The sequence below is a fragment of the Lagenorhynchus albirostris genome, chromosome 2 (genome assembly GCF_949774975.1).
Source record: "Lagenorhynchus albirostris chromosome 2, mLagAlb1.1, whole genome shotgun sequence".
NCBI classification, from domain to species: domain Eukaryota; kingdom Metazoa; phylum Chordata; class Mammalia; order Artiodactyla; family Delphinidae; genus Lagenorhynchus; species Lagenorhynchus albirostris.
Genome location: NC_083096.1, coordinates 163480110 through 163504999, shown reverse-complemented (window position 1 = coordinate 163504999; position 24890 = coordinate 163480110). Strand labels below are relative to the sequence as shown.

The 24890-nt window shown below is 50.6% G+C and overlaps 1 protein-coding gene across 4 annotated transcripts in view; it reads right to left on the bottom strand.

Annotated features, from left to right (window-relative positions):
- Positions 1-435: 435 nt before the first annotated feature.
- The window catches only part of MECR (mitochondrial trans-2-enoyl-CoA reductase), a 39063-nt gene continuing 14608 nt past the window's right edge, over positions 436-24890 (bottom strand). For 2 of the 4 annotated variants that reach the window (XM_060140806.1, XM_060140803.1), the window contains exons 2-11: positions 17596-17693; positions 17002-17133; positions 10670-10726; positions 10328-10471; positions 7565-7667; positions 6422-6524; positions 5369-5442; positions 3235-3295; positions 2998-3070; positions 436-1558 (exon numbers count right to left, since the gene is read on the bottom strand). In XM_060140806.1, the coding sequence (XP_059996789.1) occupies positions 1401-1558; positions 2998-3070; positions 3235-3295; positions 5369-5442; positions 6422-6524; positions 7565-7667; positions 10328-10471; positions 10670-10726; positions 17002-17133; positions 17596-17641 (951 nt within the window). In that variant the 5' untranslated portion in view covers positions 17642-17693 and the 3' untranslated portion in view covers positions 436-1400. The remainder of the gene's footprint in view (positions 1559-2997; positions 3071-3234; positions 3296-5368; positions 5443-6421; positions 6525-7564; positions 7668-10327; positions 10472-10669; positions 10727-17001; positions 17134-17595; positions 17694-24890) is intronic. The other 2 variants (XM_060140804.1, XM_060140805.1) reach the window with 2 other exon arrangements.

The window sequence follows — 24890 nt, the reverse complement described above, 5'->3', positions numbered from 1 at the left end:
AGCTCTACTTGCCTGTGGGCAGTTCCCCGACTGCTAGGCTCTCCAGGTCTGCCAGACTCTCACGAGTGCTGTTGGCTTTGCTTGGTACACCTTCTCCTGCTGGGCCTTAAGATTGGCTGTGACCATACTTCCTCTGGGAGGCCTTCCTTAAACCCTCAGGCAGAGCTGCTCTGTCCCCACGGCCCTCCGAACACCTCCGTATCAGCGGCCTCGTGAGTATGCTGTGCACTAACTAGGCTTAGCTACTTGCGGGCCAGCCCCACGTCACTCACGGGCAGCCCTGGCCTCAGGCACATGCTAGGCTCTCAGTATGTCCCCCCGCAGTGAGGCTCTAGAGCTCAGGGACAGAGGGCCAGGTGATGAGGGAGACACCCCAAAGCCTCTGGTTCTTTGCTTTGAGTGAGTGGATCATGAAGCAAACACCAAAAACTCACATAGTGTCAAACTCTTCTCTTTGTCTGAATAAACCTACTCATTTTTCAGAGCCCACTTTCAAGCTTCACCTCAGGGAGGCCTAGGACAGGACCTTGGTTAGGCGCTCACAGCACTTCACGCATGTCTTCTTTTGCACACTCATCACTACGGTAACTGTCGTGGGACCAGTGGTTTGATGTGGGGTTTCTCAACAGCGGCACTGTGGACATTTGGGCTGGATAAGCCCTTGCTGAGGGAGGCTGTGCTGTGCACAGTGAGATGCTGTAGCAGCGTCACTGACCTCTACTCACTAGGCGCTAGTAGCACCCCCTCGATTATGATAACCGCAGTGTCCCCTGGGAGCAAAATGAGCTCAGGCTGAGAACCACTGGTGTAACATCTGTCTCCCCAGTTAGAATGGAAGTTCCGTGAGGATGGTCCAGGCACCTGAGACCCCGTTTCCTTGGTTTCTCAGCCTGGCATTCACTCCTCTGTGGAGCTGATCCTCCCCGTCCCAGCTTGAGCCGAAGGCCACCTGAGAATGAGTCAAACCTTCCTTTTTAGAAGATTCTCCTCTGTGGGCTTGGAGGGCTTGAGGGCAGAGATCTGTTTTACTGGCTTTTGTACCTGCCAGCCCCGTCAAGGCTTTGCTTTCAGGGCGGTCAGGAAGTGATGGCTGGAGGACAGGTGGAGGGTGGGCAAGAGGGGCTTCTAGTGCTGGGAGCTGGCAAGGGATGGTCCTTCTTATTAGGGGTGACTTCTATTGTTTTTTCTTTGTTTTTTTAAGAAGTTCGGACTTTATTAGATACCCGGAGGCTGGCCCCAGGGAAAGCCTTGGCTGGCCTCCCAATTCTCCGCCTCAGAAGTGACAGTGGGGAGAGGAGCAGCCTGCGTAAGGCGGAGGGGCCCCAAGTGGGGGGCCCGAAACCAGTCCTGCTGGTCCGTCTCCCCTCCCACTTGGCTCCGGCTCCTCTGGGATTATCACATCACATGGTGAGGATCTGCTTGGAAGACACGAAAGGCTGCATGGATGCTTCTAAGGCACGCTGGTAGTCCTGCAGTGGGACCTCGGAGCAGGCAGGGGCCGTGAGCTGGCCTCGGTGGATGAGATCGCACAGCGTGAGGATCAGCTCCTTGAACTGGTCTGTGGGAGGTTGGAGGGTGTCAGACGGGGGAGCAACCGCAGGGCTCGGTGAGGGGACACGCGGGCTTCCCCTGCTGGTAGGAGCTGGTGCTGGGCTCCAGGGAAGCCTCGAGAGCCCGGGGCTCAGCCAGGGACACGGCGGCCGCTGTGGAGGCGGCCTGGGGCCTGCCTGTGCCCAGGACAGTGAGGGCCAGGGTGGGGACAGAAGCACGGGGAGCAGCCCCAGGAGCTGACGGGCAGGCAGAGTGGTGCTGTGATGGCTCAGACCCACAGGACCTGACTGGGTGTAGCGGGGAGTCCTGAATGGTGGGAGGGCGGAATCACTCAGAGGGGCAGAAGCCAGAAGAGGCATGGGGAGGGGGTGGGTGGTGCCTGGCACACCAACAGATGTGGAACAGGGGAGCTCTGCTCAGGGAAAAGAGCCTTCCCTGAGAGCCCAGGCTCCCTCAGAACCGCACCAGCAGAAGCCACCAACGTCCCCTCCCGGGCTTGCCTCCCACTAAGGACCCCATAAGGTAGAGGAAGATGAGAAGGGAAGGCCTTGGCTGAGAAGTACTTTTTCACAGACATCAATTCATTCAACATTCAAATTGAATCGTATCCCCTGCTTAAAACACTTCAGTGCTTCCCATTTCCCTTTAAGATCGAGCCTGAGCTCCTTGAAGAGGATTATAAGGCCTTTCATAATCTGGCCACAACCCATCTGTCCGGCTTCCCACTCTCTACTGGGCTTTAACACATGCTATTTTCTCTGCTTGGAACAGCCCCTCAGACGACCACTTCCCTCCCCATCACTGGGACAACTGCACGCCATTCCTCAGCTCAGCCTGGGGCCGGTGGTGGTCCCAGTCTGGGGAGCCAGTCCTCCAGGAGAGGAAGAATAGTGTGCTGGCTCAGGTTCTGGAGTCAGAGAGACTGGCTGTTCACATCCTGGCTGCACACCCCTGAGGTGGGGATGACTTGGGGCAAGCTACTTCACTACTCTGAGCCTCTGTTTCCTCCTGTGTCAAACAGAGCTGACAGTAGTTTAAACAATTATGACATTTAAACTGAGGCAGAGGTTAAGTAACTTGCCCAATGTCCCACAGCTCGCTCAGCAGAACCCACAGCCAGTAATGGTGGAGGCAGGATTTGGGCCTGGGCAGGCCGGTTCCACAGTCGGTTCTCTTTCCTTGGCTGTCTTCCATGGCAGTCTTCCCCACTGTCAGCTCCTCAGGAGGGCGGCAGGGGGTGCCTTGTTCAATATGGTGCCCCAAGGACTAGCCCACTTTAGTCCAGTAACTATGTGCTGACTGTAGCTGTATTTAGAGACTGTTTTCCTTTATCCCGTTGTGGGCCTGGGGGTCCAATCACCTCTGCAGGGCTCAGAGTGGCTGCTCACTTCTGCAGCAGGCACTGCCCTCATGTGACCCTTGGTAATGGGGCCATCATCCACTTACCTGGACTGTGCTCCTTCTTCCACTGGGATAACCAAAAGCCCCGAAGTTTGAGATCCTTAAAAATGAGCAGGCTCTGTGGACACAGGAAGGACACGCTGGGGCTCTGAGGGCAAAAACTTCAGGCACTGCCTAAGGTAAGGATTCCCCCAGGGCCGGGGGGCACTGCCTGAGTTTAGACAACGGTGGTGTCCAGGCCCCTGTCTCCAGGCACTCCCCCGCCCCACCCCACCAGCTTACCACAGAGGCGATGACAGGCTGCTTGGCCATCCCCCCATAGGTCACCATGGTTCCTCCAGGCCTGAAGGGTCCAGAGAGAAGAGAGTGGTCGCAGGGAGAGACAGAGCCCTTCTTGAACCAGTTACAATGCATCTACTCCAACCCTGGTTCCTAAACCTCGTTCTCAGAATCCCTGGGAAGGGTTCAAAAATACAGGTCCCTAGGCCCGACCCAGACCTAATGAATTGGGAAGCAAAGCTCTACATTAAAAACGACAGAAAACAAACAAGCAAGCAAACACCCCTGGCAGATGACCTCGATGTCTAGCCAGGGTTGGGAGTCCAGAGTTAAGCGCCCAGTCAGGCTTTGAGGAAGAGCTGCAGAGAAGAATACTCCCCTGAGCAAAGCTCACCACCCGAGTCGTGAGTGGAGCCGGAAGCAGATCGGGCCGGGCTCTACTCCACTGTCGGTGTATGACGCTGGGCAACATGTCCACAGCGGGCCACACTGCCTCTCCTGTACACGCTCCAGTGACACGACGCAGCTAAGGAATGGTGCGGACAGTGCAGAAGACAATGGCAATTGTCAGGACCTGCTGTCTGACACCCACACCCGCCCCAGCGGTCAAACAGGAGAGGGGCTCATATAATTTTTAAAACGTAAGCTAGGACTTCACATGCCTGACTTAACCTGTGCTCCCCTCGCCACTCCCCTGGCTCTTTTAGGAGTTGGTTGATCAAGGAAGACCCGAGATACATTTTGGGACAACACGAGGGAGGCTCTGTGAACCCCAGGGTGGAAGAAGCTGCTGAGAGAGGCAGGTAACTCTCTGTGCCTGAGGCCGGGGGCCAGTCGGGTCTTAAGTTCCCTTCAACTGCCACCTCCTCTGGAAAGCAGCTCCTGCATGGTGGGGGGGCGAGCCCTCCCTCCGTGGACCCGTATTACACTTGATCTAATCAGAATGGCTACCGTATACTGGGTGTTTACTACGTGCCAGGCACAGGTCTGAGCCCTTCACATGTGCTGGCCAGTGAATCCGCACGGTAACCCCATTTCACAGACGAGAAAACTGGGGCCCACCTCTCATTTGTAGAGCGCTGTGTACAGACCCCAGAGCCCCTTGGACTCACCTTCTGAGGCAGCAAGGGTTTATGTCCCCCCATTTCACTGATGAAGAGACTGAGACCTGGATCGTTTTTCACACATTGCTTAACTTTTCATAGGTCCACAGCTAGTGAGCGTGAGCCACGGGGGGATGGCAGCGGGCCTCGGAGGCTGCCCAGAGGAGGGCTGAAGAGGTAAGCTCGGAGCCACGGCGACTCGGGCAGCTGCCTACCCTCTCTGGGCCTCGTCTGGACGGGGATGGGAGCAGTACCCCTCACCTAGGCGATTGCGGAGGGGGTACATCACGCACTCTGCACAGCCTGGTGTGTGGTAAACACTCTGTGATTGTGACTACAGCTCTCTGGTCACATGACCCAAATTCCCATCCAGCCTGAGGGTTCTAGAGGGTTCCCTCAGTGTCTCAGCCATCTAGGTACACTGTGGCTACTGAGTGCTAGCAAATATGTGTTAACAAATGTTGGTGCTCTAGTTGGGAAGTGTCCTTTCAGGTGCCCTTCAATTCGACAAGATTATATTAATGGAAAAAAAGAAGGAAAGGACATGCGCTGTCAACACTGTCAACGTCATCCCCCTGTGGTGGGATGATAGGTGAGCTCTGGGCTTAACTTTTCCTTTGTACTTTTACATGCTTTCAAGATGTTTTGTAACAGCATGATGTTACCTTTAAAATCAGAATCTATTTTTAAAAGCTAATAAAAAACTTAAAAGCTAATAAGCTAGGACTAAGTGACTTTTTCAGATGCCCCTAGGTTATGAATCCTTACCCGTTCCCCTATCACAGAGCGCCCAGGAGTCTACTTCTGGGGTCCCTAGGAGAACGGAGCTGGATGGTCATCTGTAAAGGAGGAGGCTGAGAGAGGGAGGGCCCGAGTAACTAGGACGTGACGTGGGTCCCATCTTCCTACTCAGGGTCGTGCTGACCTGGCCTTGGCCTGCACTGGCCACTGGGACTTGGTCACTCGGTGGTCCTCCTGGCTAAATCCCGGGAGGGAGCCTTCGTGCACTGGACCCACGGGGCCGAGGGACTTACGCCAAGTGCCGCAGCAGCTCCGTGGAGCTTTTCCCGCCGACACAGTTGAGAGCAAGCTGAGGCTGGGGCACGTCCTGGAAAAGAAGGGACCTGCAGTGAGCGAGCTACCCCTCTGTGGTGGGGTTTGAAGCTTGCTAAACAAACAGCACTTCCCTGGCCCAAGGGCTGTGTCAGGAAGGAGCGAAGAAAGTGGGACAGTCATGCCTTCCAACTCCGTCTGGGAAGGGCCTTTTCTTTACCAGCTTAATCCTGTTATCTGTTTTAGGATTTTGTTCAAAACTCACCTCCTCTGGGAAAGAACAGACAAAGGGCACCTATGTTCTGTTTTGACGGACTTCATTTCCCCCTCTTCTCAGCACTTACAACTCAGTTTATATTAGATGTGCTGACCTACTGCTTCAGAAATGTTCTCAAGAGGCGTGTGTTCTCAAGTAAATGTGTGTCCGGTCCCTCCAGGGTTCAGTGATAAGAGGCTGACATGTGGTTCGGTCACTTACTAGGTGTGCTGGGCAGGGTTAAGGGGCTTTGATTTCAGAGAGGCCTGGAACCAGCCCGACTCCACCACTTATGATTGTGTGGTCTCAGTAAAGTCCTTTCTTTTTTTCCAAGTCTTCGTTTTCTCACCTATAAAATAGATAGCACCTACTTTGTAGAGCTTTTGTGGGGATTATCAGATAAAATATAAGGCAGATGCTTTGGAAATGTGACTCCTTTTCTTTCTCTTCCCTCCTGTACCTCAGTTTCCTCAGCTCTCTCCCAGCTCCGAGATTTACTTCGGCTGTGTGGGCTGACGTAGTTCACCACTAACATTCAAAACTACCAATCACACAGGATTTCCTAAACCTTGTCTGTCTCTCCTGCCCCCTCACAGCCCCGGGCACTTAATGCATGCTTTCCCCTGGCTGAGGGAATGGGCTTTATCCTTCCACGAAAAGAGACAAAGGGAGGATTTTGGAGACATGGGGCCAGTGCCAGCTTTTCTAATTCAAGTGGATTTCTTTCTTCAGGGAGTTGGGCCTGGAATGGAGGTGCAATGTCCCTCATCACTGGTACCTTAAAGAAGTTTTTCATCTCATGCTTTCTTAGTTCTTCTTCTGTGACAACATGATGGGCCCCCAGATTCTTCAGTCTGTCGGTCAGCTTCTGGATGTCAGGTCTGGAAACCAAACACAATCCAAGGTCCTCGTCCTATCTGCTCACTTTCTCCACGGAAGGCTCCCAGGACCCCTCTGCCACAGCTGTGAGAACCCGAGTTTCTCTTTGTGGGAAGCTAAGCTGGGCCTGGCCACCAGTCTCATCACACGCCAGCATCTCTTGGCCTCAGTTTCCTCACTGGCGTGAGAGAGCACTGGGTGGTTTCTACTGCTCCTGTCATCTCAAGGACGCTAGAAACCATCTGGGCTCAGGGAGGAGTCATTTCACTTCCTGATTTCTTCTACTGAAACGACAAACTCTGCTTCCTTTCCCCCTCTTTTCAAGGGGCTTTTCAGAGTGTTGTGCAAACACACTCCGGTCCAGGAGTGGCTCTGAGCCTCTTTACCAAGGCAAACAGAACAATTTTTTTGTCAGCACAACGGAGGGGATGGGGAACTGAAGCGAGTATCAGTTCTCCTGCCAAGGCTGGGCTTCCCTGAAGAGACACAACCACGTGCGTGGATGGTGAGGCTTAAGGAAGTTGGAGGATATGATGGAGAGAGAACAAATTGGGAAACTAAGTTTGTCATTGGTTTGCTGTGTCTTCCTGAGCAAGTGGCTTCCTCCTTCTGATGACAAACCTGCCCCATCTCCTTTACATCTGTATTTAGTGCACTTCAAAGTATCACACAAATGCAAGGGAAACAAGGGCTCTGGGTTAGTTGGTTCACAGAAAGAATAACACAGCTTAAAACATTCCCAAATGTGAACTGTGGTTTTAAAAACATGAGGTTTATCACAAGTCAAGAGTCTCACAAACTCTTAGCTGTTCACTAAGGGCCTTCTCCTTCCTGCCCTCCCTTTACATTTCAGATTCATTCATCCTATAGCCAAAAGCCACTGGACTTCAGTGCTGGTGGCTGACTCAGCTATAAGCCAGCTCCTGCCCGCAGGAAAGGAAGACCGCTTACGCAAGGGCGCCACCTGGTGGAAACGTGGGCACCCGCGGGTGCCAGGTGGAAAGGCCCAAGTGGTGTGCTGGGGTCAGGCCTTCCCACGCACCTGTCTCGGACCACGTTGATGGTCCTCAGGCCCAGGGCCGCGGCGATCTGGATGACTGCTTGCCCCACTCCACTGTTGGATGCATTCTGGATGACAGAATCCCCTGTGGAGCCAGGAAGAGACTCAAGTTGAGACCTGTAACAGGTCAAGGGCTTCCAGCCTAGAATCCTATTATAGGGCCGGAGGCGGAGTCCTCAGACTCTGAAAGTACCCAGGACCTGCTGCTGAGCCTTCTCAGTCCTTGGACTGTTGCTCACTCTTCTCCCGTGCCCCCCAACTCTACGACACCCATGAAGCCTGCCAGGGTTCAGCAACTCAAGAGTTCACACTGGATGCAACTTAGACACTGCTGTGTAAATGATTTTGCATCCTTCATCATCCTCCCAATTTTTATGTCCACAAGTCTCTGCTTAGGTTATTTCTTTGGCTTGCAATGTTTTCCTCTTTCCATCTCCCTTCATTTTCAAATCCTATATATCCTTCGAAGGACTGATTGAGTGTGGCTTCCTACATGAAGCCTTCCCAGATTCTTCCCCCGTGCACTCCCACAGCACTCTGCGGCCGTCTCTGTTAATGGTCACGGTCAGCCCTGACTTATACTTGGTTGTTATCTCAGTCCATTTCTATCAACAGGCTGCGGCTTCTTGAGGGGTAGATGCACTGCCTCAAAATGGGATTAGAGCTGCACTGGAGAAACTGGCAGCCCCTGAAACAGGGACCTCCGGATAGTCTGTGGTCAAAGCCGAGGCCTAACTTTGGACTTAGCCAACGGGGGAGGCCACGGGCCATGCTGGGAAAAGCATGGGCTCTGGAACGAGACATACTGGGGTGTGAGTCCCAGCTTCTCCACTGACTGTAACGGAAAGTGAATGGGGCGGGATGAGTCCTGACCTCTTTGAACTTCAGTTTCTCCCCCATGAAACAGGAGTCCTAGAAGCACCCACCGGGGTGCTCCTCATTAGAGCCCAGTGCTGTTGTGTCCGGGAAGGGGCTCTGTTCCCCTGAAATGCTATCTGGGTTTTGAGAGGCAGCAGGGATCTTGTGCTAGAGACAGAGGAGTTTCTGGAAGAAGGCCCATCCTCCTTAGGGTCAGCCTACAGATTGTCACCCATCAGTGGGTTATGAAACCAACCTAGTGGGTTGCAAGCTTTTTTTTTTTAAAGTTAAAATCAAGGAAAATAGGATAAAAAAATAGTGGAGTGCATCACACATAGTGAGGGTAAATATTATTCCATGAAACTTTGGTTTTCAATACATATATATTCATATACGTCTATATACTGGATGACAATTTAAAGTCAAATTCAGAGTAATTCTTACTCTGGGTCAAAATCACACGTTTCACACCAGCCCTGGGGCAGGAAGGTGGAGAGATACACCATGGGCACAATAGGCCACAAAAGGTGGGGGGTGTCACAATAGCCTGATGTGACGACCACAGCTGCAGCCCACATCAGAGGGGGTCTGAGGGGAGAGGATGCAGGCGACCAAAACATCTGCTGCACTGGGACTTCAGCAAAGGTCCCTGATCACACCTGCTGGCTTTCTGCACTTCAAGAGACCTAGGGCTGCTCTGCCACAGCTGGGAGAACCGGCATTTGTCTCTGCAGGAAGCTGGGACTGGTTTTCAGCCAGACTTACGCAGAGCTGCCACCGAAGGTGATCACACTCCGGTATCTCTCCATCTCAGTTTCCTCGTCATTATGACAGAGCTGGACTGGGTGATCTCTAGGGCCCCTGCCAGCTCCCGGATATGCGTGGTGTGTGGGGTAACCCTCCAACCACGGGGGACGGGAGCTGGTGGGTAAGTGGCCCAGCCTCCTGTCACTTGGAGGTTAGTTCTGAGGAGGGTTCTGTGAGGGTCTGTGGAGGGTCCCCAGCAGGACTGGGCCCCGGTTGCCCATGGCAGGAATCAGCTTTCGCTGGCTCTTCCTCCTTCCCTGTCCCTGTCCCCAGTCCCTCACTCTTGCTTCCTGGGGCCACCTCCCCAACGAACTGTCGGCCCCCAGTTCTTTTCTTAGGCTCTGTCAGGGGAACCTGGAATAAAACACCTGGCTTTGTCATTTCCTTGCTGAGTGATCTCATACAAATAACTTACCTCTCTGGACCTCAGTTTCCTCATTTATAAAAAGGGAGAATGATAACAGCAGTGCACCTTTACTGTGCTGTATGCCAGGCCCTGTGCTAAGTGTCACATGGCATGTTTCAGTGAGCCCTCAGAACCCCTTACTCTCCATTTTATGGATGAAAAGTCTGATGATTTGAGAGGTCAGTTCCCAGTTAGTGAGGCGAAGCTGGGGTTCAGACCCGTGCTGCGGACCTCATTGCACCGCTCTGATGTCCAGTGCATTTGACGGGGCAATGCATGGAAAGGCACGTATGTGGACTGGAAAGTGCTCTGGCAGTGCTGAGTGGAAAGACTAACACTAAGTTCAGCACTTTATTGAAAACACAGGGACTGTGTCTATGTTGTCTGGCTTTGTAGCCCCAGAGCTCAGCACAGCTCCATACGATTTTGCTGAATGACAGAATTCCATCCCAAGCTCTAGGGAATGTGACCCTTCAGCGGTTTTCTAGGGTGTACTCCTCATGAGGTTTCAGCATGTTTTCCAGGATCCAAGCTAACACCTTTCCATGTAAAGCAACACCACCACCCAGGTTGGGACCATTTTCCTTGCAGGTAAGTTCCCAGGCCTCAGGGTCGGGACACGGGTCACACCCCAGTCAGGAGTACCCGGCCTGCCCACCCACTGCGGTTCCTACCTGGCCGCAGCTGCTCGAAGTCCATCAGCATCCGGTAGGCCGTACAGGGATTGACGCCCAGGGTGGCGGCGCTCCGAAGAGGGATGTCACTCGGAACCGAGATGAGCGCTTCCTCGCTGAACACAGCCTCGGTTCGCCAGGTTCCTAAGTGGGGGGAGGCCAGGGGAGTAAGGAAGGACCCCCTCCATGCCCAACCCCACTCCCCCTCCTCAGTGGACGGGCATCGAGGACAGCAGACTTCAGTAATACTTGGAGAAAAAGGAAAATCCCGAAGCCTTTTTGAACGTCTGAGTCCTCGTGATAATTACGTTAGGGACACTGTGTTATTCCCACGTCAGTTACCAGCAGAGTTAGCTAGTGTCACACAGCAGGTGGCTGAGGATCTCAAACGACTGGACTCTGAGGGTGAGACAGCAACATCATTACCAGGGCAAGAGAAGTTGAGAAAGCCCCATTTCCCACTTGGCCCTCATTCTCACCTAAGGCAGGGTGACTCGGGTGGTATTATGGAAAAAAGCATGAAAGCCAAAGGCAAAGGCCGGGGTGTGGGACCTGGCTTTGCTGCTCTGCTAGTCTGAGCACAGCACTAAGTCACTGAGATTTGGTTATTCTAATATGTAGATGACACTGGCAAGAAGAGCCTTGACTGGCCTCCCCCAAGAACTGTTGCACAGATCAAATGAGATATGGGAAGTGAAACAATCCTGTAAACTGGAAAAAAATGCTCATTAACCCCCAGACCACATTCCAGTTCTAAACAAAAGAATAATAAAATGTCCAATTTAAAGTCCTCACTCGGGCCTCCCTGGTGCCGCAGTGGTTGAGAGTCTGCCTGCCGATGCAGGGGACACGGGTTCGCGCCCCGGTCCGGGAAGATCCCACATGCCGTGGAGCGGCTGGGCCCGTGAGCCATGGCCGCTGAGCCTGAGAGTCCGGAGCCTGTGCTCCGGGAGGCGCCACAACAGTGAGAGGCCCGCGTACCGCAAAAAAAAAAAAAAAAAAAAAGTCCTCACTCAACAGGGCAGGAACTGAGGCCGTGATTTGCCCTGTCGCCCAGCTCCCCGGGCTGCCCCCTTCCGTCTGCAGATACTCATCGGGCACCGGCTGTGAGCCAGGCCCCTCCAACAACGACACAGTCCTTACGTTCGCAGTGTGCTCACTCCAGTGGAGCAGAATAGGTGAGACACGAACAAGCAAATACAAGAATTCTAAGTTATACAGAGAGAGAGAGAGGGAGAGAGGGAGAGAGGGAGAGAGGGAGAGAGGGAGAGAGGGAGAGAGGGAGAGAGGGAGAGAGGGAGAGAGGGAGGGAGGGAGGGAGGGAGGGAGGGAGAGGAGAGAATTACTTTAGATGGGAGTCAGGGACAGCTTCTCTGACAAGGCGACAGGCTAAGAGTTGAAGGATAGAGATGCAGCCTCTCAGAATCCACAAAGAACATTCCAGTGGAGGAAGAAGCGTGTGCAGAGACTCTGAGGCAGGACAGACATAGGAATGGAGCAGGAAGAATGCACACCGGAGGGGAGAGAATGGTGGGAAGAGTGGCTGGAGACATGGCTGACGTGGCACAGGCTGGACGGACGTCATACAGGCTTTCATGATCTTGACTCACAGTAACCGTGTGTTACAGTCTAACTCTGTACACGTACATACGTAAATACACGTACACATACACAGATTCATAACAGAAGCCAAAGTTTCACGGAACAATACTTACCCTACTCTATGTGATGTACTGTTATTTTCTGTTCTATTCTGACCAACTTTAACAAAAGAAAAATTCTGTTTGCAACCCACTGGATTGATTTCGCTAATGGGTCACAGCCTGCAGTCTGAAAAACATAAGGGCTCAGGGTCATGGCATAAAGAACGGATTTTATTTTAGTGAATAGGAAGCTTTAATTTTCTTTTTTATTTATTTATTTATTTATTGGCCACACTGCACGGCATGCGGGATCTTAATTCCCCGACCAGGGATCGAACCTGTGCTCCCTGCAGTGGAAATGCAGAGTCTTAACCACTGGACTGGCAGGGAAGTCCCAGGAAGCTTCCAGGAAGCTTCTAATTTTAGAGAAGTCTGAGGTGATTGGATTTATGCTTTAAGATCACTTTGTTGCTGCGTGAAAAAGACTGTGGCGGGGGAGCGGAGGGGTGGGCAGAGTAGGAACAGGGAGGCCGATCAGGGGGCTTCTGGAGGGGCCCAGATGTGAGGTGATGGTTGCCTAGACTTTGGCAGTGGGGATGAGGAAAAGTAGATGGACTCGAGTTATGTTTTGAAGATAGAATCAACAGGATTTGATGAGCATTGGGTGACAGGTCCTCACCTGTGCAGGCGGGATCCTGTATAAAGCAGAGAGTCAGGCAGATGCGGATTCAAGCCCTGGCTTGCCGCGCACTTGCGAAGCACCTCAGGGAGACGACTCGGAGCCCTGTTAGCTTGGCGTCTGGTGGCTGCGATGTCTCAGGGGCCCTCGGCCCACCCTTCCAAAGCGCTCGACTGTGACTCATGACCCAGCGGCTGGGGTTCTGACAGTGCCCTGGCTCTACGTGGTCCAGTGTGGGGAGCAGGGGCCAGCCTAGACCGCTAGCTGTGCTGCAGGAGGGGAGAGCCAAGGTGGGCTTTAGGGGCCAGGAACTGGCGATAGGAGGCAGGAACACTCTTTATTAAAGGCTGTGTCAATCCCAGAGTAGATTTTTGGCTGAGAAAATAAGAGGTTGAAAAACTGAAGGACTGCTTTGGAGTCCAGGAGGCGCCTTGTCTGTCTCTGGGCTTGGTGCAGCCTGGTTTCCAGATCTTCAGCGTCATCTTCATAACTATCACCCTCATTCATCTTAGTCAACGTTTACTGTACTCTGCTCTGTGCCAGACGCTTAGTGAATGGCTTTCTGTGCGTGAAATCAAAGGTGTTTTCTACTTCCCCTTAGTGGCAGGACAATGGAAATCCAACCCTTGACACGGATTTCTGGGGCTTGGCAGTCCCTAATCCTCTTCTTAAGAGGACCTGGGTGGGATGGGATGGGGGCAGCACCCACGTCAGCCTCCAGGGCTTTAAAGTAGAAATGCTTAGACTTTGGAGTTGGAGAGACCTGCTTAAAAGCCCTGGCTCTGCCACTCACTAGTTGTGTTGACTTTGAATGATCACTTCACCCTTTTTGAGTTGTAGTTTTTCTAATCTACGAAATACAGAGAATAACACTCCCACTGTAGTGTGAAGATTAAGTGATGACATTGTACAGCCTGTCATTGTGCCGGGTACACAGTAGGTGTGGAACATGCCTTGGTCTCCTTTTCTGATCTGAATTCCCAGGCCCGAGTTCTGAGGACTCCCATTCCACACTCACGTGCACCTGACCCTTAACCATCTCTGTCATCTAACGCAGGGGTCCCTAACCTATGGCCCATGGGCCAAACTTGGCTCACCACCTGCTTTAGTAAATAAAGCTTCATTGGAGCACAGCCCGCTTTTTAGGTATCATTCATGGCTATTTACATTGGCAAGGTTGAGTAGAAGTGGAATGGCCTGCAAAGCCTAACATATTTACTAATTCGCCCTTTAAGAAAAAAGTTTGCCACCAATTTAGTGTTTGCAAAGATCATTGTATGTATTCCCTCAGTTGACACAGACAAGGCAACGCCTATTAGCTCCATTTTAGAGATGAGGAAACTGAGGCTCAAAGTAGTTGTGATTTAAACAAGGTCATGGGGTGGTGGGGTGGTGGTGGTGGAAGGAGGGCCTGTATCTCATTCCCAGGCCAGTGCTTGCTATGCCCCATGCTGCCTCAGGGGGCTTTGAGTGTTTCCAGTGAGAAAGCCAGTTCACACATTAGCTGGCTCTGTCTCCCTTGGGATTGGTTGCATGTGGGAAAAAGCTGGCTACAGGCGCAGCAACAGCTGAGTAGCTCAGTGCATGAAAAATGCCCAAGATCTGGCCAGTTGAGGACTTATCTCTTTAATGACTGACACTCTACTAAACGGCAGTCTTCACTAGAAGAAAGACCATGCCTGTTCACTGCTGTATGTTAGAGCCTGGCACCCTCAGATGCTCACAAAATGTTTACTGAATAAACTGAGTTAATTAGCATCCTGACAATGATAAAATCCTCACCCCCATCCTCTCCGACTGCTTTAAAAGAATCACCTTTCCTCCGGGGAGAAATCCCTGCTCTGGCTATCACCCCCCCACACACGTGCGATTACGCACACGCCTGGCACATGTCCTTCATTCTCTCCAGCCTCACCACGCTTCTAGGCCCACCCCGTCTCTCCAGTCCTACAGCACTACTGGCTCAGGCCCTCATCGCCTGAAGCGTGGATTGCTCAGCCACCTCCTCACTGGCTTCCTGCCTCCACCCTCTGCCCTTCCAGAGCATTCTCTGCACTGCACAGATCTGATCAAATCATTCCTCATGTTCACTCTTCATCAGGCCCCCAGTGACTGTGGATGCGAGCCCTGCACGACCAGGTCCCAGCCGACCCCTCCGGCCTCTTCTCCCTATCCACCCATGACCCAGCCATACTGAGCTACCTGCAGTGTGATGATGCCCTGCCTTCTCCATCACCACACCTTTGCCCATGCCGCATTCCCTGCCTGGGAAGCCCTTCCTCCCCTGGCTGTACTTCTACTGTCTTCCAGACCCAGTTCAAGCATCACTTCTCTGAGAAGCCTTTCCTAATGCTTCCCAAGATAGGGAACTCTTGCCTTTGTGTTCATCCTGTGATTACACCACTCATTACACTGCACTGTATTAAGTGCTCTTTTCCCACTCCCAGCCAAGAGCACTTTGAGGGCAGAGACTGTGTCTGACCCACGTTGTGTGCCCGTCACTCTGCACGGGGGCTGGCCTGAAGCACCAGTCAGTATCCAGTGAATCCTTACACATCTCAATTTGCTCACCTGGCTGTGCTCGTTCACTGCCAGGGGACTTTCGGAGAGGGTGGGGCCGTTCTTGGCACTTCCCTCATCTCAGAGAAGGAAAGAACTTCTAGTAGACTCCTGGTGCTGTCTTCTCTCGCCTGGTACATTTTTCTTTCTAGAACTGCTCCTTCCTAACCTCTGGGGCTGTCGACCACAAGGCCTCACTCTCTGTACCACAGAGGTTGGCAAGAGACTCAACCAGGGCAATTGGAGTGGCCTAAGCCCACCCGCTAGTGATAGGTTCATGGATGGGCAAGGATCCAGACAGGGCTGGTCAGAGCCCTTCTGGGGGATGGATATGGTTGTATTGGACACATTGTAGAGGACATGCTTCTTCGTTTGCTCTCAGGATGATGTAAACCTCAGGCTGCTGGTGGCCATCTATGAAAGGTATATATCAGAGTGGGTCTGAATCTTACCTCCACCACTTATTGGCTGGGTGACCTTGGACAAATTGCTTAATCCTTTACATTTACTGTAGTCTCATCTGCATAATGGGAATGATAACAGTATCTACATCATGTTGTGGGAATGACTGAGTAAATATAGGTAAAGTGCTTACAGCAGTGCCTGGTACAAAGGGAGTGGTCAATATTTGTTGCTATTCCTATATCACTGTGTGGGGAGATCCCATTGGAGAGCTAATGAGAATAAGAGAAAGAGGTCTCATAGCATTGGTGTTTCTGGATCCAGCTGTGCCTGAAGCCTTCCATCTCTTGCACTTCCCAGTTCCACAAACCAATTAACTTCTTTTCTGATAAAACAAGTTTGAGTTGACTCTCTGCAAGTTATAACCCAAAGGGTCCTCCCATTGGAGTGTAGCGGGAAAAACGGAGGAGACAAGAGTCCAAGGGGCTCTCCTTTTAGTTAGCTGTTTGCATTTGGACAAGGGCTTCTTCTTAGGTTTCAGTTCCTCGTATGTCCAATGGGGTGGATGTCAGCCCTCCTTCCCTCTTGTGGCTCCTGTCAGGATCCATCTGTATAATGTTTGTGCCTCAAAAACGACCAAGTATGAAAACACAAATCTCACCAAAGACTCTTTATCACATGTCACAGAAAACCCTAACTCTCAGCATGGCTTTCGCAGGGCCTTCCCCAGGCGGCCCCACCTGCTCTGTAACCTCCCCTTCACTTTTGCAGTCCTCTCTCACATGCTCATCCTCTGCTGTGGCTACACTGGGTTCTCCTCCATTTCCCAAACTCACCCTTGTGTTTTTGCTCATTTCGTTTCCTCTAAATGCCACAATTTGGAGCGCATCTCTACCTACCAAAATTCATCCATCAAAGGTCCCTTCCAATGAAGCCTCCTCCATGAAGCCCTGATCCTTCCTTAAGACCGTGTCTCTCTCACACAGAGTCGCCAGAAGTGCCGTCTGCTTCCTGTGAACTTGCAGCACTCCCTTTACGGAGGTTGCTGGTTTGGAGATTTCTTCAGTTAGATTTTAACCTCCTGGAGGGAAGGGGCTGTCTTATTTGATTCCCCATTGAGCCCTACATTCCCTAGGGATGTAGGGATTCAGAGACTCATAGCTCCGATCAACATGCGCCCACAGTGATGAGAGGAGGTGTATCACCTCCTGAGCAAAAGAAACAGAACTGCCGCTCTCCTGGTCCAGCTTCCATCCCCACTGGAGGTGGGTATATGGACTTAATAATAAACCCTGTGCTGCTTACTTACAGAGACAACGAACGGACGTGTATCTTGCGGGTGAAATAGGATCTGAAACAACAAAAAGCTGCAGACACCTGGAGAAACTCACCCAAACCAGCATTCGCTGGAATCACCCAGTCTCCTGGCTTCACCCTGGTCACACTGCTGCCCACTGCTATGACCTGTCCAACACCTTCATTCCCTCCAACAGCAGGCAGCCTGGGAAGGAGGCCATAATTTCCTAAGGGAGAAGAGCACAGCATCATCCAGTGAAGCTTGGGCAGTGAAAGAGCATGGACTTCGGAGTCAGACAGACCTCAGCCTGTTCTGGCCTCTGCCTCTGACCAGCTGTGTAACTAACCAACCTCTCTGAGCCCGAGCTTCTTCATCTGTAAAGGGGAATAATACTCCTCAGCTTCATGGCTATTATGAAGATTAGATAAGATAATGTAGGAAATGAGCCCAGCATATCGCACACTTCACAAGGGTTGGTTTGCTCCCCGCTGCAATCTTCCTAACTCAAAAAGCCTCATATTCCAGGGAGGGGAGGCCAGAGAGGGCTCACACGGCCTGTAGACGGCTCATCTGGAGAACAGCTGCTGCTAATCACAGGAATTTCACACCCACACCTGGGGAGGAATGAAACCGAGGTGGCGGCTAAGCAAAAAAGCCAATTAACATAAGCCACAGAAACCAAGGTTACCTTGGATCATATTAATGTCAGATGGATTGACAGGGGCTGCCAGCATCTTCACATGGACGTCTGATCTGCCCACAGCAGCCAGCTCCAGGTTCTTCAGTCTAAGCACAAAGCCAGAGAGAGATGTTCATGTCAGCCAGGCTAGCCAGGGAGTCTTTTGCTCAAATCATCTCACCAAAGTAGGTCAGGCAGCAACATTTTTGAGCTGCCATTGTGTGCCCAGGAATTAGGGTTGTTAAGAAAGAGAGGAGCTATAAGGAATTAGTACAGGACACAGAGTAATGCTCATTAACTGCAAATGGAAAGTCCCTAGTAACCTTTCCGCTCCACCACCCACTCTAGCGCAGAAAATAGCTAAAACTCCTTTGGGCATTGTTTAGTAGTGGTTAGCGATGCTAAGAATCACCTGGTATACTAATATTATGGCTTCTCAGGCCCCAGGGCTGACCTACTGAATCAGAATCTCTAGATAAGGGGCACCCCAAGTGGTGAGGGAAATAGAGATGGCCCATGGAGTTGGGAAAGAACTCCCTGGGTGACTGTGGTTCATCCCCTGGAAGGATGTCCCTTCTGGATGAGGATCTGGTCTGTCAGAAAGGATGCTGGATGGAGAGCTGCGAGCCTCAGGTGTGAAACTGCATCACAGGATGGCTGCGTCACCGCAGGCAGGTTTCTTCCCTGCTCTAGGCCTTCGTTTCTCCATTTGTAAAATCGGGGTGATGCCACCCTCACCCCCACTTGCATTTGATCACTTCCAAGAGCTCTTCCCATTTCAAGCCTGTGTGGTAACTCAGAGTACTCACAGTGGGTGTGCTGTAGACATCAGGGGACTAACGTCTTTATCCACTGGAATGTTGGTTAATGGGTAAAACCTGCCCAGTGGCAATGCCCATGTGCTGCTTTTTTTTTTTTTAATAAAAGGAGACCTTCCAACCAGAAAGGACTGATCAGTGTATTAGACCAATGAATCCTCATGACTTTTAATTATCAGATTCCTTTTCTGTCTCTCTCCATACCTCTGAGACTTCATGTTTGCAGTGCTTTTCTCTGCCCAAATGTACTTGTTAATAATTCTCCTTATTTTTACTCACCAAAGGCAGATATAAAAGCCAACCAGAGGTTCTTAGCATTAGGCAACAGTGTCACTGCACTAAGCTGATGTAATTCCACCCACTTCCTGCTGAAATCTGATCTTTTAATTATACCTGAGGCTCCACTTGGGGTAAAAGTGTGATTTCTAAGAAATCGCTTGTACTAAGTAGTAATAATTGTGGCAGGCATTTGTGAGGTGTTTATTATACACCAGGTATAATACACCTGTGCTAAGGGCTTTAAACACATAATCTAAGATGTAACACCCCTGTGACGAAAGTATGACTATTCCCATTCTATCAAGCAGGAAATGAAGGCTCCTGGAGATGATGAAACTTACGCAGTGTAAGAGAATTGGTCAGGGTGGGGCTTATCCACTTTAAGAGTTGGCTCTCTTACTTACCTTGCTCTAAACCAGTACCTGAAATGAGCATTGGAATCCCTCTGACTGCCTACGAGGACCCCTGGGGACCCAACCTGGGAATCCCTGTACTGGATTATGACCAAAATAAGGGAGGCCATGCTTTACCATGATTGAGAAACAGCTGCAAAAAATCAAAATAAAAACCCTCTCTACAGAAAATAGTTAACTAGGAAGGAGTTGATGACCAGGGCAGAGAGAATACAGAAAGGGCTCTTTTTTCCCTTTTAGGTTAAGTATTAAGGAATGTATGTTTTTGTTTTTGTTTTTTGCGGTACGCGGGCCTCTCACTGTTGTGGTCTCTTCCGTTGCGGAGCACAGGCTCCGGACGCGCAGGCTCAGCGGCCATGGCTCACGGGACCAGCCGCTCCGCGGCATGTGGGATCCTCCTGGGCGGGGGCACGAACCCGTGTCCCCTGCACCGGCAGGTGGACTCTCAACCACTGCGCCACCAGGGAAGCCCGGAATGTATGTATTTATACATAGCTGGAGGAGGGAGAGTCCTCGTAATAATAATAACTACTGTTTGAGTATGTACCAATCAGGCACGCAGCTGAGTGCTTTCCGTGTGAGCTTTCATATTATTCTGATTTTACAGCGGAGGAACAAAGGCGCAATAAAGAACTTGTTTCAGGCCACCAAAAGTCGTAAGTGGCTGATATGGTTTGAACCTGGCAGTCTGACGCTAGAGAAGCCGGCTGGTGAAGGGCTGACCCCACACCACGCAGAGGGCTGCAAGAGAAGCCTGGAGTAGTGGGCAGCCTTGACCATTGCTGGGCCTGCTTGGGGAGCTGGGGGTCAGGGGGAGGGCTCCACAGCCTCTCCACCAGGATAAGGAGGGAGGCGTCAGCCCAGACGGCACTGTTTCTCTGTGAACACATATGTAAGTCTGCCCTCCAGAGAAAAATCCTGCCCAGAGCAAATGGATTGTGGACTAAGCTGCCCCTTTATATCATCTGTACTGCTTCTCTCTTGCAGTTTGACAGATAGAGTTTTTCTGTAAGCTGACAGAGTCCACGTGCTCAAGCTACTTAAAGACATTTTTTTCCTGCACATTTTCTACACGCTCTTCCCTCAGCCCAGAATTCCTTTTCCACAGCTCCTCTGCAAAGTGAGAAATTGAACTCACCCTTTAGGACCTGGCTGAAATTTTACTTCCCCTAAAGCATCTTTTTTTTTTTGTCATGATATATTATTTATTTTTTTTAACATCTTTATTGGGGTATAATTGCTTTACAATGGTGTGTTAGTTTCTGCTTTATAACAAAGTGAATCAGTTATACATATACATATGTTTCCATATCTCTTCCCTCTTGCGTCTCCCTCCCTCCCACCCTCCCTATCCCACCCCTCCAGGCGGTCACAAAGCACCGAGCCGATATCCCTGTGCCATGCGGCTGCTTCCCACTAGCTATCTACCTTACGTTTGTTAGTGTGTACATGTCCATGACTCTCTCTCGCCCTGTCACAGCTCACCCTTCCCCCTCCCCATATCCTCAAGTCCGTTCTCCAGTAGGTCTGTGTCTTTATTCCTGTCTTACCCCTAGGTTCTTCATGACATTTTTTCTTCTTCTTAAATTCCATATATGTGTGTTAGCATACGGTATTTGTCTTTTTCTTTCTGACTTACTTCACTCTGCATGACAGACTCTAGGTCTATCCACCTCATTACAAATAGCTCAATTTCGTTTCTTTTTATGGCTGAGTAATATTCCATTGTATATATGTGCCACATCTTCTTTATCCATTCATCCGATGATGGGCACTTAGGTTGTTTCCATCTCCGGGCTATTGTAAATAGAGCTGCAATGAACATTTTGGTACATGACTCTTTTTGAATTTTGGTTTTCTCAGGGTATATGCCCAGTAGTGGGATTGCTGGGTCATATGGTAGTTCTATTTGTAGTTTTTTAAGGAACCTCCATACTGTTCTCCATAGTGGCTGAACCAATTCACATTCCCACCAGCAGTGCAAGAGTGTTCCCTTTTCTCCACACCCTCTCCAGCATTTATTGTTTCTAGATTTTTTGATGATGGCCATTCTGACTGGTGTGAGATGATATCTCACTGTAGTTTTGATTTGCATTTCTCTAATGATTAATGATGTTGAGCATTCTTTCATGTGTTTGTTGGCAGTCTGTATATCTTCTTTGGAGAAATGTCTATTTAGGTCTTCTGCCCATTTTTGGATTGGGTTGTTTGTTTTTTTGTCCCCTAAAGCATCTTTTGACGCTCTTCTTGGCCCTGAAAAAAATCACTTGCTCCACCCTCAGTGCTCCCATTACACAGATGGGGGTGACTATGCCATTTAAGACCATCTAGTTTATGAAGTCTTTTCATACATTTTCTTCAACTGATCACAAAGCATAAATTCACATTCCTTTTCCAACTCCTGGGGCCGGATGTCCTCCAGAGTTCAGGCCCGTGTGTTAGCTGCACCTCTCCCTGCGGGATAGGCAGCACTCCCATCAGACACATTGTTCCTGAAGCAAAAAGTAGGAATATTCACACTAAGTGGGTTGAACAGTGACCATATAAAAACTTCACTCCAGATTAGGTTTTGCCTCCAAATGAGTTATGAAAAAACAAAACTGCTAGTTTTCAGAGCTTTCTGGATTTTGGAGTGCAGATATGACTTCGGATTTGAATCCAGGTCTTTCAGACTCAGTTCAGGGTACTTTTTACTTATCACTGAGTTTTAAAGTCAGAATGTGTGTTGTCTCCCTACTAGGCTGTAAGCTCACGGAGGGCAGAGAACTTTTAGTCTTAACTCAGTGTTCAGCACAGCATCTGGGACCACAACAGTGCTGGAGAATGCTTCTTAAAGAAATTGTCCCGTTTTCCTCTTTAGTGAGAAAATGTGGTTCAAAAGCGACAGTCAGGGAGTCAGGGGAGGGGCTCACACCCCAAGGACTTAGCTACTGAGGCTGATACTTGCTCTCCCTGGTCCTGGGCTGTTTAGGAAAATACCGCTGAACGATGGGTACAAATAAAAATGGAGATTATCCTTAAGGGAGTTCAATCTAAGCAAAAACCCATGCCTCTTTTCCTCACAGGAGAGTGCAGATCAAATTTGCAGTACGTTTGTAATTCTTAAAAATCTAGATGACTGTGGTCAGGATAAGAATACAGGTAGCTCTCAGTTCATAGATGAAGGGTAGAACATGGATTTGGAGCGAAACAGGTAGTCCTGGGTGTGAATTCTACCTCAGTCATTGACCAGCTAGCTGAACCTCACAGTACTCATCTGTGGAATGGGAGAACACTAGAAGTCAGCTCATGGATTAGGTGAGTTAATGGACATAAAGCACTTGCTAGAGTACCTGATACACAGTAGATGCTGAAGAAATGTTAGCTGTTGTCAGAGGTGGGAATAGCCAAGGAAACCTCTGAAACAGCTGGCTATACCTCTGAAAAAAATCAATGAATCACTCAAAGGAAGACGGCAACTTTTCGGAAAATTCAAGTAAATTTAATTAAACAAATATTTATCAACAGTCCTACTAAGTGCCAGGGACTGTGCCAAGGGCTTTAAAGATGAAAAAAATAGTATCTCCTGCCCAGGAGATTGATGGCGTGGGGACTCACATGTGGAAACACTGGGAGGGCACTTGTAGTGCTAAAGCCAACTGAGTGTGTGACCAGCCGGAGGGATAGCAAAGGGTTACCAAAGGGACTTCGGAAGGTGTGATATCTTAGCTGAAGCTTGAAGGATAAACAGGAGCTTATGGGGTGGACTGAGAGAAACGAAGGATTTCCTGCCAGAGGGAATGGTAAAGAATCTGACCTGATGGTAGGCCAGGCACAGGTGCAGTCGAGGTTGGAGTTGTGGGAATGGAGAGAAGGATCTGATAACCTGGAATCTCTTAAATAAAAAGTGGCATTGATTTCACTTGGTGACTGACTCCATGGGGGTGGCTGGGGAGTCTTTGATGGCTCCCAGGCTTGGGCAACTGGATGTTGAGATAGGAGGAAAGAAGAGTGGCTTGGAGTGGGGAGGAAGGTGTTACATCTGAAGCCTGAAGCAGGTGGCCTGCAGTACGGAATGGAGCAGAGGGTGCTCTGCACTGGACACACAGAGGTGAGTCAGCTGCATGTAGGTGGAGTCTAGGATAGTAGATAAACTTATTCTGGGTGATCTGGCTGGACAATTAAAGCTCCAGACATTGTGCTTAGCGTTCATATACAAGATGCTGTTGAGTCCTCAAGTTGTCTGGAGGGTGTTGTCACCCCAATTTTCAGATGGGAACTGAAGCTCAGAGAAGTTAAGTAACTTGTCCAAGGTTAAGCTGTTAGTAAGTGGCAAGACTTGGTCTTAAGCTTGACTCCAAAGCTCAGACTGTCGAACACTAAGCCGGCATCCCCTACACTGTGTGTGTGGAATCTCTGTCCTGGGAGATATTAATAGGTATTCCCTGGGGTCCAATACTTTTGGGAAACGCTGCCTACTAAACCACCTTTATAAGATTCAAACTGCACATTAGAGTCATAAAGGCTCTGAGAAGTCCTCCAGTAAAGAAACCCACGTGGCTTTGTGTAACCCAGAGTTTCCAGAGTTAACTCAGCTGAGAACACTACCCTCACAGCACACTGAGTACCCCAGACAGCAGTATGAAAAGTGCTGCACTGGGCTGCAGCCTGCTCCCAGTTCTCTTCTTTGTCTTCTGGGAGCCTAGCTGCTCTGCACCAGTTGAAATTCACAGAAGTGGGAGGGAAGGGGAGTGGGGCAGGAGACGGAAAGTTGAAGCTGCAGACAGAGGTGGGTGAGGGCGGGGACAGGCCTGACACAGGCTGCTTGCACAGGGGGAGGTGTGTTGGTCCAGCTGCGTCTCACCAGGAAGACCAGCCCCAGCCTGCCCCACGGAATGCCATCAATACTAGACACTGCTGTTCCTGCAGACAGTTCTAACAGCGTCGTCAAGGATACCATTCTGCTGAGACAGGAAGGAAAACCGGGCCGAGTCTGAATTCCAGAGTTGGACCTCGGGTGTAATGACAGCAATTTCTTCCTTGTTTTTTTTTGCTTTAAACTCACCAAAGGAACTGGTGGCTGTGTTATGGAGTGCAAAGGAGGCACCCAAACACAGCCTGGCTGGATCTCAAGACACTTTCCCAAGACTGTTCAGTCCCTTCCCCTGTGAGTAGTGGCGCCACGCGACTCGGAGGGATGCCTCTGCCTTCATTCGACAGATCCCACACTGGATAAGGTCACAATGGCTCCTTTGAGGCAAAGGCTGTACACCTGTGATGCCATATGAACTACAAGGGAGACAAAAGCAGGCAGAAGAAAGAGCCTTTTGAGAGGGGGGAAAAAGAGGCCAGTACTCTGGGGCCTGGCTCAGTTATGCTGGCCGTGTAAGGCGGGCATCAGCCAGCTCTGCTAAGATATCTTTCCTGCCTTCCGCATTTAATTAGCAACCATTTGTACTTATCTTGCGTCTTCCACTCAATCACCTCAAAGTGGTCCCTCGTCATTTTGCGCAGGAAGAGTTGTCATGGGCCACGGAGACTTTCTCCTCTGCTCATTACAGAGAGCCAAGAATGTGCATTCCATCACAGAGCACTGGGGGAAGGTAGCTGATGTCTTACGTGGCTCTCCGGGGTCTGTCTGCAGTCCCCGTGGTCACAAACAAGCCGCCTTCTGTGATTTAGTGAAGTGCTGGGCATTTGATTAATCGTTAATAAGCAGGGCACAACCGGGCAACTGTGGAGGAAGCAGGGGATGCTGGTGGCCACAGCTGGGGGGCTTCTCATGGAGTCCTGGGCGCTCTGCCTCTCCCGGGCA